General features: G+C 35.4%; 1 protein-coding gene across 9 annotated transcripts in view; it reads right to left on the minus strand.

Annotated features, from left to right (window-relative positions):
* The window catches only part of SLC38A9 (solute carrier family 38 member 9), an 85,390-nt gene that overhangs the window by 37,888 nt on the left and 32,742 nt on the right, over positions 1–14,760 (minus strand). For 5 of the 9 annotated variants that reach the window (XM_027606718.1, XM_027606717.1, XM_027606720.1 and 2 more), the window contains 7 exons: positions 14,126–14,386; positions 9,843–9,964; positions 9,642–9,705; positions 9,304–9,397; positions 7,598–7,768; positions 3,461–3,520; positions 284–478 (listed from right to left, as the gene is read on the minus strand). In XM_027606718.1, coding sequence (XP_027462519.1) covers positions 284–478; positions 3,461–3,520; positions 7,598–7,768; positions 9,304–9,397; positions 9,642–9,705; positions 9,843–9,964; positions 14,126–14,347 — 928 coding nt within the window. In that variant the 5' untranslated portion in view covers positions 14,348–14,386. The remainder of the gene's footprint in view (positions 1–283; positions 479–3,460; positions 3,521–7,597; positions 7,769–9,303; positions 9,398–9,641; positions 9,706–9,842; positions 9,965–14,125; positions 14,387–14,760) is intronic. The other 4 variants (XR_003522279.2, XM_027606715.2, XM_027606716.2 and 1 more) reach the window with 1 other exon arrangement.

Below are 14,760 nucleotides of genomic sequence, written 5' to 3' on the forward strand. Positions count from 1 at the left end.
CCACCAAAGAAATGAGGAACAGTGGTTCAGTAAGGATAGAATGGGAAATCTAATAACTCATATTTAAAAAAAAAAAGAACTTGGACTTGAAATGGTCATCTACATTTTTCTCTGTGTCAAACTCCACGAAAAAAACCCAGAAAGCAAGGTAACATATGAATGAGCAAATTAAACATAGGTGAACAGGCCTGGTAGGTAACTTTCTCTAGCCAGATCATATTTCCACAGAATCCAGTGTGTACTCTATTACACAGAAGCTCCATGACACAGTGCCTCAGCTTACCTAGGATATTAAATTTTGAAAAAAATGAAGGAGATTTGAAATTGAGCAGTGGAAGGAGGAGCCCTATGAGGTAAAAGGGCACTGTCTTGGACTTATTCCACCACTTTTCAAACTGCTGGAGTCCCGTGTCATTGGCATAGAAAATCATAGAGCCATTGTCAGGATGGTCATTGCTCCCAGCACTTGGACAAATCACTGCAACAGAAAGCATCAGTCAGATTAGAGAAGACCACGAAGAATACAAAATGACTACCCCAGAGAATGACACTTGCTCTACCAAACTCAACTTGTATCATGAATAAGTTCTTGCTTTCTGAAATAGAGGGTAATATTTAAACACATTAGGAAACTTTTACTTACAAATAATTAAAGGTGGAAGAATCTTAGAAAATTCTGAAGTATATCCTTAATTTCTATGGGAGGTTATAAAATTATCCTACCAACTATCTTTTGGTTCCATTGCCAGAGAGAAAATTTTGGACTAAATGGTATTTGATCTTATTTATACAATAATGTAAGAAATACTCAGGATGATTGTTACCTTTGTGCTACTAACCCACACAAAGGCCAAACAACAGGTTTGTTTGTTTCTTTCTTTCTTTTTAGAAGGCCGGGAGGGCCAAAAGGAGAGGGAGAAAGATAATCTCACGCAGCCTCCACACCCAGTGCAGAGTCCGATGTGGGGCTCAGTCTCACAACCCTGAGATCATGAACTGAGTCCAAGTCAAGAGTCAGATGCCCAACTGACTGAGCCACCCAGCCACCTCAGAACAGATTTCTTTTAACAATAAACAAAATCTATGGGTTTGGAATAAAAAGTGGACAGCATTGAAACAGATGACATGGTATTGCCAAAACCTAACTATTGCTTATAGCTTACGAATCTTGAATTCCAGCAATCTGGAATAATTCTCATGAAAGTTTATCACATATTATAGCAGCCTAACAGCCTAGATGATATCCAGAGAACTGGGAATTGAGTAAAACATATTTTCCTAACAATGATTTTCAAGTGGCAATTTCTGCTGTTAGGAGAGAGGATACAAATCATTCTGTGTTTCTAATTTCATAATAGTACTTTTCCTAATAATCAGCTCTTTAAAAAGAACTCTTAATGCTGGTGAAAAATACTCCTAATAAGTAACAATCATTCTCATCACTAGTCAAAGAGAAAATGATATATTCATTTTAAGTTCTGTTTTTAATTTATTCTCTATCCATTATATATTTGGCATGCCACAAAGCCAAACACTTAATTTTCTTGCTTAGTCAGCATTTTAACATATACTTTTGTCTTCTATATCTGGACAGAAGTAAATTAACTTGAATTTTTCTTGTGCTAATAATTACAGTGGTAAAGAGCACAGGCTGTGGAAGTAAACTGACTAAATAATGAATCTTGACTCTGTCACTTAGTAGTTATGTAACCTTGGGCAAGTCATTAACTTCGCTGTGCATTGGTTTTTCTATCTAAGAAGTGAAGTGAACATTATCTACCTTACAGAGGTGCTGTAAAATGTTTAGAATAATGCCTGCACACAGCAAGTATCCAATAAAGGTCAGCTGTAATTTTACATTAACTGAGATGGACTGTTTCATAGTATTTAACACATCATTCAAAGAGAAGAATGCAAAGTAAACTGTCTTTGCTGATGGTACTCTCCAAATCAACAGTGTAATCACGAAACTTATGAATATATTTTAAAATTATACCAAAATACATTAATATAATTATTCAAAGGTGTGTGTGTGTGTCCGTGTGTCCACAGAAGAGCTGGTACTGCACTTACTCATTTGCTAGTGTTAACAAAACACAGGTCAATGAGTTTAATAAAGGAACAAAGTAAGACACTGAATAGTAAACATTGAAAGGTTTGCTTTAAGAAAGGAGAGACTTCTGTCTGTTCATTATATCCCCAGAGCCTAGACTAGATCCTGACGTATAAGAGGCTTAATAAATATATGTTGAGGGGCATCTGGGTGGTGCAGTTGGTTGAGCGGTCAAGTCTTGGTTTTGGAACGGGTTGTCATCTCAGGGTGGTGGGATGGAGACCCTCGTCGGGCTTGTGCTCAGCACAGAGTCTGCTTAAGACTCTCTGCCCCTCCCCCTGGCAGTGTGCTTTCTCTCTCTTAAATAAATAAATCTTAAAAAAAAATATATAGAATGAATTTTCTCATTGATCAATGTGTTCCTCCATCAAAAGGATATCAATTTAGTATCTCTGAAATCTAAACACATAAATCTAAATACATAATGTAAAGATACATTAGTATTTCTGAAATCTAATACTCTAAAATCTAAATCATTAATACATAAAGCTTTAGGTGATGTTAAAGGTTAACAGCGTAACTGTTAAGAAGGTTACATTAGCTTTTGCTTTTTTTTTTTTTGTTAAAGATTTTATCTATGTATTTGAGAGAAAGAGAGAACAAGTGAGAGGGAGAGGCAGAGGGAGAAGCAGATGCCCTGCTGAGCAGGGAGCCCCACTTGGGGCTCTATCACAGGACCCTGAGATCATGACCCGAGCCGAAGGCAGACGCTTAACCGACTGAGCCACCCAGGCACCCCTACATTAGCTTTTACATTCACTTTCCTCATGACTGCCATAGTGGATAAAACCACAAGCCACAAAGATTTATTTTTAACAAATTAATTGAAGGAAACTTTTCTAAGAAATTAAGATTTTCTTTTTTTGCCAGGGCTTCAATTTATCTTTCTGCATTTACTAACCTTCGTTCATTATTAGGAAATTATTTTACAGGATACAGATTTGTATATCTTAAATATTAGTAAATAATACAGTAAATGTCTAAAAAAGTTAACAACCTGAGAACTATGCTTCTAGACTTCCAAAACAATGAGCAAAGATACAAACTCTTAAAAATATGTATTGACTATTCATAGGGAAACATGGATTCTATAGATGGAGCTACAGTTGTGAATTGTATAGTATGAACTCAATCTTGTTTAGCTCACATTAATACAACCTTTTATGGAGTTTTTTTTTGAAACACATTGGTTGTCATCAATTTAATAGTGGTTCAGTTAACATAATGGTAATGATGTTGCACTAATTATTTACCTAAAATAAAGCAATATGTTCTATCTTAAATTCCTTTTGAAGCAAAGTGGAAAATAAAAAAAACAAGCTAAACTTTAAATTTCAAACTACTCACCAGGGTTGCTATCATTGGTACTCAGTACAGCATCCGTGTCATTAATGTGATGAATAAAATCTAAAAATTAAAAGAAAAAATACAGTTTAATACCAAAATAAATATGCTAATTCAATCATCCCCTAAAATCTTTGATCTATAAAAATCTTTTAAGATCTACTGTGTGGTAATACTACCTAGTACACTGAACCAAGACCGCTTCATTGTTAAGAGCTTCACCATTTTCAGCTTCCTCTACTTACAGGAATGATGTCATTGGCTTCAGGGTTCCCACTATGGAAAATTTTTACATGATTGAAGATTTAAAGAAAAAAAAAATCTACCCACATGGCAGAATTTAGTTAAAGCCCTGGAATCAAGATAAAGTGTACAATTTTTTTCTTCTATTCACGCTAATTGATATAAGTATAGTTACTTCTTATATAAAGTTCTAAAGCCTGCAGAAGGGGAAAACCAACACTTACAACAGCAACACTTAGCTGGAGAATCACTTAAAGCTTTTACAAAGTATTATATATGCTTTTATAGACTGAAGATTATGTAGTAATTATTGCTCACATGTGCCACTAAGTTACACTAAAGGAAGTAGCAAAGTAAAAAGCATATGCAGAATGGGAGAAGATATGTGCAAGTGACATATCTGATAACAGGTTAGTATCCAAAATCTATCAAACTCAATACCTAAATAATCCAGTCAAGAAATGGGCAGGGCGCCTGGGTGGCTCAGTTGGTTAAGCGACTGCCTTTGGCTCAGGTCATGATCCTGGAGTCCCGGGATTAAGTCCCACATCGGGCTTCCTGCTCAGCAGGGAGTCTGCTTCTCCCTCTCACCCTCTTCCCTCTCGTGCTCTCTATCTCTCATTCTCTCTCTCTCTCAAATAAATAAATAAAATCTTAAAAAAAAAAAAAGAAATGGGCAGAAGACATGAACAGACATTTTTCCAAAGAAGATATCCAGATGGCTAACAGACACATGGAAAGATGCTCCACATCACTCATCATCAGAGAAATACAAATCAAAACCACAATGGGATACCACCTCACACTGGTCAGAATGGCTAAAATTAACAACACAGGAAACAACAGAGGTTGGCCAGGATGTGGAGAAAGGCGAAGCCTCTTACACTGTTAGTGGGAATGCAAACTGGTGCAGCCACTCTAGAGAACAGTATGGAGGTTCCTCAAAAAGCTAAAAATAGAACTACCCTACAACCCAGCAACTGCACTACTAGGTATTTACCCAAAGGATACAAAAATACAGATTCTAAGGGGTACATGCACCCCAATGTTTATAGCAGCATTATCAACAATAGCCAAACTGTGGAAACAGCCTAAAGGTCCATTAACTGATGAGTGGAAAAAGAAGATGTGGTGTATACATACATACATACATATGTATGTATACATATTACTGGAATATTAGCCATCAAAAAGAATGACAGCTTGCCTTTTGCAATGATGTGGATGGAGCTAGAGTGTATTACGCCAAGTAAATTAAGTCAGTCAGAGAAAGACAAATGCCATATAATTTTTTACTTACATGTGGAATTTAAAAAACAAAACAGATGAACATGGGGAAGGAAAAAAAAAGAGAGGAAAGCAACCCATAAGAGACTCTTAACAATAGGGAACAAACTGAGAGTTGATGGAGGGAGGTGGGTGGGGGATGGGTTAAATTGGTGATGGGTATTAAGGAGGACACTTGTTATGATGATCACCGGATGTTATATGTAAGTGATGAATCACTAAATTCTACTCCTGAAACCAATATTACACTATATGCTAACTAGAATTTAAATAAAAATTTGAAAAGAAAAACAAAGTATCTGGCTGCTTGAAATTAAAAAAAAAAAGCATATACAGATATCTGAGCATTCAAATCATTCTATAGTTAATGAGAGAATGGGTAAGAATGTGTTTTCTTGTTAGACTGAAGTTATTCTGTTTGATGTCAATCTTTTATAACCTTGGTAACCCTTAAAAAAAGGGTTTAATGTGAAAGTTAAATGAGATGACAAAAAATGCTAGATTAGATTTTCAGGTCATAAAGTAAGTTAAGTATGTGAATTATTCACCTCCACTGTATGCTTCTCAAGATAAAAGCAGTAGAGTAGTGTTCTAGGTTTTTGTAGTACCTTCAAGGGTTATTAGTGATAAGATTGGAGGTGATCAATCTTTATCTATTTCCTGATGCCAAAGACTCAAATAAGGCTAGTAAAACCTTGACACCAAGTATGGTAGGGTGAATATTCTCCCCCCAAATCCATGTCCACAGGAACCTTAGAATGTGACCTTATTTGGAAATAGGGTCTTTATGGAAATAATCAAATTAAGATGAGGTCATACAGGTTAGGGCAGGCCCTAAATTCAATGACTTATATCTTTAATAAGGAAAGAAAGATGTGCACTAAGACACACTGAGCGGAGATGGCCATGTGAAGACAGGCAGAAATTGGGTGATGCAGCCACAAGCCAAGGAATGCCAAGGATTGCCAACAATCAATCATCAGAAGCTAGGAGGAGGCAAGGAAAGAGTTTTCTTCCCTAGTGACACTTCAATTTTGGACTTCTAGTCACCAGGACTGTGAGAGAATAAATTTCTCTTGTTTTAAGCCAAACAGTTTATGGTAATTTGTTACAGCAGCCCTAATATACCAAGGCTCAAAAAGGACAGCATGAGAAAAACAAAACAAAACAAAACAGACTATAGGCTAATATCTCTTTTGAAAAGACACAAAGGTTCTAAATAAAATAGTAACCCCACTCCTCTCGAGAGTAAACTGAATCCAGTAAGATATTAAAAAACAGACATCATGACTGCTAAACTAAGTTTATCTCAGAATATAAGAATGATTTAAGTAAAAGTATATTCATATAATTTACCATATTAACAGTTTAAAGGAGAAAGATTGGGTTGCCTGGGTGGCTCAGTCAGTCAAGCATCTGACTCCTGGTTTCAGCTCAGGTCATGATCTCAGGGTAGTGAGACTGAGCCCCGTGTGGGGCTCTGTGCTGGGCATGGAGCCTGCTTAGCGTTCTTTCTCTCCCTGTCCCTCTGCCCCACCCCACCCTGCTCACACTTTCTCTTTCTAAAAAAAATAATAATAATAAAATAAAAGAGAAAAGATTTATGATCATCTCAAGGGATGTAGAGTATTAAGTGTCTGATAAAATACAGTACACATTAATAAAATTCTTCAGAAAATAATAGGCAGGAACATCTTTAAATTGCTAAAGGGTATAATCAATATCCCACAACAAACTTAACATTTAATGGGGAAAGATTTCCACAGGAACAATATAAGGATGTCTACCAGCACTGCATCTACATAACTTTATACTTTAAAAAAGATAAACATGTCTACATATAAACATGTATAAATTGTGTTTGTGTGTATATATGTATATATATATATATATAAATATAAGGGTATCTGTATACAAATATAAATGTATGTATATATATATGAATCACTTAAAAGTAATAACTGGACAGGAAGTTTTCATTACTCATGGAAATATAACTATCTAAACATAAAATCCAAAGTGAATCTAAAAATTAGAATCAATAAGAGTTCAACACATCTGCTAGATTCAAGACAAAGGCTCCAAAACTTATTAGGTTATTTTATAATATCAACAAATAATTTGAATTTTTATAATTAAAAAGTATACCACTACTTTCTAGGAAGATGGAATGGTTTTGTTACATGGATATATTCATCAAAATCGCATGGCTAAGATTTATGTGTTTCTATGAATGTATATTCTATCTAAAAAAGAGAACTGTATATATAATAATAGTTAACTGAGGCGGGGAGTGGGTATAAGCATAGATCATGTTTTTTCAATGGATAAGATAATGACCCCAATCGGGGGAAAAATCTGTGCCTAAGAGGAAAAAAAAAAAAATCCCTTATTCTTTTTACATATAAAGCACAAATACACAGAGTTCATAAATGGATAAAAGTATATCTATGATATTAAAACAAACTGAAGCAACTATATTTTCTAGAATTACAAATGACTTTTTGCTTTATTTATCTCAAGTCCAGAATTTAAGGCTGAAACTAAAACACCGCAGAGTTACTGTATCTAAAAGTAACTACTGTTAAAGCATATGATATGGATACTTACTAAAAATAAACCTTCCAGTATTAAAAAGAAAATTAGACATAAGCACCCAATAAACTATCATTGCTCCAATGAGAGATACCAAGGAGAAAAGGAGACTCGACCACTGTCCAAAGGACCCAAAGTAGTATCTGCAGACATCTGGATATTCCCAGGTAGTGGTATCCACTGATGCTAGATAAAAATAAGAGAAAGAATAAAATTAGATGTTACTCATATAATCCCATAATCATAATCATAATTGTGTTATTAAGAATATTAAGAATATTCCACCACCAGATATTAGACCAGAGAATGACATAACAGAAATTAAAACATTATAAACACATAAAAAGAAATGTAGGTCAACAAAACAGTACAGATAATAAAAGAAACAGATTATAGTATAGTATTTTGTAATTAATAACAACAAACAATAAATCAAGGCTAAGCAAATCATGAGTAAGAGTCAGATGATATTATCCAATAATATTTGGCATACTTAAATAACCTATGGAGGAAACTTTCCTGAGTCATACTTTATACCACATGCCAATTTCAGACAACTGAGCTAAAAATTCAAAAATTAAATAACAGAAAAGTTAGACAACAATATAAAAATAGACTTTGAAGGGTTATTCTTTTCTATCAAATGAAGAAACAGAAATTACAGTGGAAAAGATAGGTAGATATAAACAAACTTATATAATACAAAAGCCATTCAAATGTTGAATGGAAAAGAAAATTGACAAGAAATAATGGATAAAGGGCTAATGCCTACATCATACAAAGAACTTAGCAGATCTATAAGAGCACCAAGGGACTTGAGGATAAATGGGAAAGAGATAAGAATAAATAATACAATTAAGAGAAAATATACCATTGCTTAATAGAGACCAAAAAAAAAAAAAAATTGAAGACAAAGCCTGGTCTCTTGATTCAAAATTGCTAAGATTCATTGAAATAATGTAGGTCTATTTAGGTCCTAAATTACTTTAAAACAATCTAAAAAGGTATTTCCCTGATGCAGAATTTGTAGAGATGAGTAGAGGCAATGTATTACTAAGCTTTGTGAATTCACACATTCATATTTTCATATTTTTCTGTTATATTTTCTACTTTTAGGACATTTAGATCTCTTGGTAAAGGATAGATCAAAAGTCACACCATTAACTGACAAGAATCATAGAATTTTCTTTTCTTTTTTTTTTTAAAGATTTATTCATTTGAGAGAGAGTGAGTGCAGGGGGAGGGGTACAGGGAGAGGGAGAGGGAGAGGGAGAGAGACAATCCTCCAGCTGACTCCCTGCTGAGCAAGGAGCCTGATGTAGGGCTGGATCCCAGGACCCTGATATCATGACCTGAGCTGAAATCAAGATCCGACACTTAACTGACCAACCCACCCAGGCACCCCAGAATCACAGAATTTTCAATTTAGTTCTGAAAAAGACTTTATTTTAAAAATATGACCTTAATACTTTTTCTTATAAGGAAATTAGCATCAAAGTAAATGCATTCTGCAAAGAACTACAAACCTCTCTGAATTTCAAAGGTAGTCACTAATTCATGGATTTATCAGTTCAGCTGAATGCTATGAATTAGAGAATTAAATCTTTAGGCACAAAATAGTTAACACACATGTGGAATGTACACATTGGTGATATACTTCAACAGGATATACTTATTAATACCCAAACTGCTACTCTATTTTCACCATGGCAAACTCTTACATATCATAGCTCGTGATTTCACTACTCTGTAGCAGCAATAAAGTGTTAAAATGCCCATCAGCATGATGACACACATTCCAGTAGTAAATCCAGCCTGTTTAAAAATACAAACATAAAACAACATATATCATCATGTTAGAATAAATTCATATGCAACCATATTGTTACTGTACCCTAAACAATTATGATAAAAACCTGATGATATAAAATTAAATATAATTATCTATTTTCTTTAATAAATGTTGTGTAGATTTATTAAAACCTCTATTGTAAAACTTACAATATAAAGAGAAAAAAATTGAGGCAAAAAGTGTGAAAAAGCTGAAAAATTATATTACCTGTTTTATGCCCCAAGGAATACTTAATATAGATGTTCCCATCATGGTATTCCAAATCATAAAACTGAAAACACAGAATAGTAGCAGTAAAAATATGGAGCTTGACTCTTTAAACATTTTAATTAAGACAAAAATTAAAATAACCATGAATTTTCATTTACATATAGTTTAAGTTATGCTCCAAAAAGAAGTTTTACTCACATGGTTACTAAACTGGTGTTTTTGCCATATCCTTCAGTGTAACTTTGCAGTTTATAAGCGGAACCCAATGGACTATATACATAGCACTCTTCTGGAGCTGGAACTACATGATCTGGGGCAATCTAGTAAAAGAAGAAATGTTATAAGAGAAATGTTACAACCAGTAAATGTGTAAAGTAGGATATTTTCTAGATATCAGAGTACCTGACTCTAGACACAATTCTAAATATCATGAACAAACAAACAGCACATATCCCTGATTAATGAATATAAAAAACCCTTTCCAAATGTAGTAGAAAATCTAAAGGACCAAGAGTTTAAAGAATAAGAGCAATAAAATGTTCATGTGAAATGACAATGAATTCCTAAAATATGCAACTATCAAAATATTTTTCTCTTCATTTTCATGAGAAAGAAAGAAGAGTCAGCAAAGAGTGAGATTAAAGAATTCTAGATGGAGGAAATCTGGGTCTTACGTGAGGGGAATTTCAAGAATCAAGTGGCCACTGAACTCCTCTGTGAGGGTGGTTTTAGCAAAGAGGTAGGGAACTCAAACTATAAAGAAATGACACATCAATACAAGGTAAAGAAAGGAGATATATACTCAAAAGCATTTAAAAAGCAGAAGTAAAAAGTGAGCTAACATAGCCTAAGGAAAGGCAAAGCAAGGATTGGTAAGGATGGAATATATAAGCAAAAGGATAGGAACCAAGAGAGGCTGAAGACACACAAAATGACTGAACAGATACATTTTCTTATACACATAGCTCTCACCTTACCTCCTATACATATCTTCTGAATTCTACCTCCCTAGAGAGGGGAAAAAAATTAGTCTCCAGATAGAATTCTGCCCATCTCCCTGAGAACAGTCCTTTGGAATACGTAGTAGTCCCATATATAGTAGTATAGTAGTTAAAAACATAGGAGCTCACTGGTATAAATCAACGATCTTTTCTCTTTTTTAAAGATTTTCTTCTTTCTTTTTCTTTCTTTCTTTCCCATGCGAGTGGGGGGGAGAGGCAGAGGGAGAAGGAGAGAATTTCAAGGAGACTCCGTGCTGAGCACAGAGCCCCCCATGAGGCTCCATCTCACGACCCCTGAGTTCATGACCTAAGCCAAAACCAAGTAGGACATTTAACTGACTGAGCCTCTTTTTTTCTAAGTAGGCTCCACGCTCAGCATGCAGCCCACTGCAGAGCTTGAATTCATGACCCTGAGATTAAGACTTGAGCTGAGATGAAAAGTTGGAGTCTTAAGGGACTGAACCACACAGGCGTCCTTCAACTATCTTTTATATTTAGCACCTACTATGTAAATCTACAACTTGGTGCTAGGTTTAGTGTTCAAGAAAAAAAAAATACAGTCCACAACTTTAAGAAGCTTAAATTCCATCTGGAAGACGTATGAAGAAATTAGATAAGGCTAGAAGAGAGAAAAAAATTGTGAGATACTGTACTGCAGGAATGACAAAAAATTAACAGGGACTAGAATAGTTAGGGAAGATTATCTATATAAATAGGAAGTGATGGAACATTGAACCTCAGTAGGTAGACAGGATATGGACTGGTACAATAAGAAAGTGTTGAGTCCTTCTTTATGCTTATAATTGGTGGTAGCTTGTGGGTAAAAAATGTTTTGAATGCTATGCCTTGTGTGGCTTTGGAAACAACTATTTCTGAGAGATAAAAAGGCATATATAGAAATGGGTCTGCTGCCTTCTCTTTTATCCTTAATCCTCCTGGGTCTGACTTATATTATCTTCTTCAAGGGAGTAAAAAGAAAAAAGCGAAAGGACCATGTCTGCATCAGGCAGAGATAAACCATGATGGCTAGCAAAGTTCAGAAAAAGTGAAAATTGAAAGTTACAGGAGGCAGGATTAGAAGCTAGAGGGTAAGAAGTTGCAAATTCTAGAGAGTTACAGACAAAATGGAGAATTGGATTCCATACTTTGGCAATAATATAGGGCAGTGTTTTTCTTTCTTTTCTTTTCTTTTTTTCTTTCGTTCTTTCTTTCCTTCCCTCTTTCTTTTTTTTAAAGATTTTATATATTTATTTGAAATAGAGAAAGCAAGAGAGCGAGCATGAATGGGTGTGAGGGGTTGTAGAGGGAGAGGGAGAAGCAGACTCCCTGCTAAACGGAGAGCCTGATGAGCCATCCAGCACCCAGGCGTAGGGCAGTGCTTTTCAAACTTAAATTTTCCCGTGACTGACACAGGGATGTTGTTAAATACAGATTATGATTCAGTAGGTCTCGAGTAAGGACTGAGACTCTGCATTTTTAGTAAGTTTTCAGTGATGCCAATATTGTTGGCCTGTGCAGGCCACATTTTTGTTAACAAGGATCTAGGAGATGTTGGCAGTCAAATAATTTTCTTCCCTTCCCCATTTTATAATAAAAATATTAAGATAAATGAGGAAATTTTCAGAAATAAAAAGGCACAACTCCGTAAAATCCTGAGACATGTGGTTTCACACTGTTCTTCCCTTAAACACCTTTTAAGGTGTTTTAAGAAAAATAAATTTGTAATTCTCAAGAAATGAGCCTGGATGTATACATACATTCATTAAAAATGGTCATGTCTTGGGGTGCCTGGGTGGCTCAGTTGGTTAAGCGTCTGCCTTTGGCTCAGGTCATGATCTCAGGGTCCTGGGATCGAGTCCCACATTGGGCTCTCTGCTTGGCGGGGAGCCTGCTTCCCCCTCTCTCTCTGCCTGCCTCTCTGCCTACTTGTGATCTCTATCTCTCTGTCAAATAAAAAAAAAATGGTCATGTCTTACTGTTAATTCTAGATCACTGTTTATATACTTTTACTAGAGTCTTCTCACTGTCTGTTAACAAAAGGTATTCAACTTGGTGTACAATGTTGACTTAATTTCCAGGCAAACAATGTCCATTCAGGACTAGACTGGCCCAGCTGGTATCTCTGAAGTTTGCTTCCACAAGTAGAGCCTCTAGAAGGTCTGAATTAGACCCAGAAACATTGGATTACTTCTACTCCACAGAGGGCTTAGATAATTGTTATGGAACTAAGACTTTACTACAAGTACTGATATAAAGGCCTAGGGGAGGAAATAATGAAAAGATTGGGGAAAAAAAATGACCAGAATATTTTGGAAGTCATTACTCTGGTTATACAAAAGGAGATCTTAATACTTCACAAGACTTTAAGTGAGATATCTATGTTCAAATGATACCCCACTCCTTGTCTCTCCCTCAGTAAACATCTAAAGAGTATTGGTTCCCTTCTCCTTTTTTTATTATTATCAATAAAAATATCATTTTTCCTCCCAGAATGTTTCCATTTTTCCTTAAGCTTTCAAGTTTCTGCATCTCTCATATGTGATGATTCTTACAAAGCAACCAAATTACTTCCTATATTTTTGATCCTAAAATAATAATACAGATTTTAGAAGGTCAAAAGTCAACAACTATGGCCCATGGTCAAATCTGGCCTTCGACCTATTATTTTACAGCCTCTTTGCTAAGAATGGTTTTTATGTTTGTAACAATCATAAAACAGTAGTGGGGGTGCCTGGGTGGCTCACTCAGTTAAGCGTCTGCCTTCAGTTCAGGTCATGATCCTAGGGTCCTGGGATCCAGCCCCGAATCGGGCTCCTTGCTTGGCGGGGAGCCTGCTTCTCCCTCTCCCTCTGCCCCTCACTCGTGCTTGCTCTCTCTCTCTGGTGCTCTCTCTCTCTCTCTCAAATAAATGAAATCTTAAAAAAATACACAACCAAAAGTGAAGAAGACTATGCAATGGTATATGGCCCACAAAGCCTAAAATGTTTAGAATCTGCTCTTGGACCCTTGTTTTTGATCTATAAAAGGACATTACTAAATAGCAATATTATATGTGTTTGTATGTATTTCAATTTCCCACTCCTGTAGAAAACGTCTAAAAACTTTTTTCCCTTGTAGCTTCAAACTTAATAACTGAACAGATTAATCAGATCTGTTATTATTTATGTTCTTTATCAATGACCTACTAAAGTACTTCACTAATTTATACTCCTCAGAGCTCTTAGGATTGGGGACTAGCAGAATTCAATCCAACAAATCTTTTAGGCTACTGTCAACATAGAGATATTATTTCAAATCTCTATGTCATGTTAGATAAGGCTGAGCTAGCCTGAGATGTAAGATGTGTACTAATTACTATCTTGATTTTCCATGATGCCATCCTTGGAATAAAAAGTTCACCCACTGGGAGTTTCCCTTGCTTATGCTGTTCACTGTTCATTTCAACTTAACCTTAGACAATTAGCAATGTTTGCCCCTTACCAGTGCCTTGTCTGCAGGAGCGGTGAGCCGGCTGTAGTAATGAATCCTCTTGTTCATGGCAGAGGCATGGTCGCTAACCCTCTGAATGACATCATTCACATTGATGATGTTTGTGGGCTCTATATAGAAAGGCCTAGAGAAGGGAATATACACTTGACAAAGAACATTCAGCCAGAAATTCTGGAAGTCAGCCATTGAAGAAAATAACTTCTTGTCCTCCATTAGAAATGGGATGTACCAAGGCAAGGCATTCAGTTCTCACTTTTGGTGGGAAAAGAAAATATCACAAAAGAAGTATTATCCAATCCAAAGACTAAAGCTTTTGTCTCATAATACTATTATAAATACACTTTTTTAATCTTTAGGAATTTAGCAATAGGAGATATAACAGAAAGAGTTTCAGTCAGTTATTAAAAAGAAGTATAGCAGCTGTCAGTTTTCAACAATGAAATTTAAACCCACACAGCTTTGAATATCCTCTCAAAAAGCTTCTGGCACTAAATCAAAGAAATTATTGTCATAAATGTTCCTCTACTAAAGAGGAACTACTCTCTTCTACTAAAAGAGTCTCCACTCCTTCTTTATGGGCCTAAATTACTTCCTATGACAAATAAAATATCTACTGCTTGGTTCAT

This window comes from Zalophus californianus, chromosome 5 (assembly GCF_009762305.2).
Source record: "Zalophus californianus isolate mZalCal1 chromosome 5, mZalCal1.pri.v2, whole genome shotgun sequence".
Lineage (NCBI taxonomy): Eukaryota > Metazoa > Chordata > Mammalia > Carnivora > Otariidae > Zalophus > Zalophus californianus.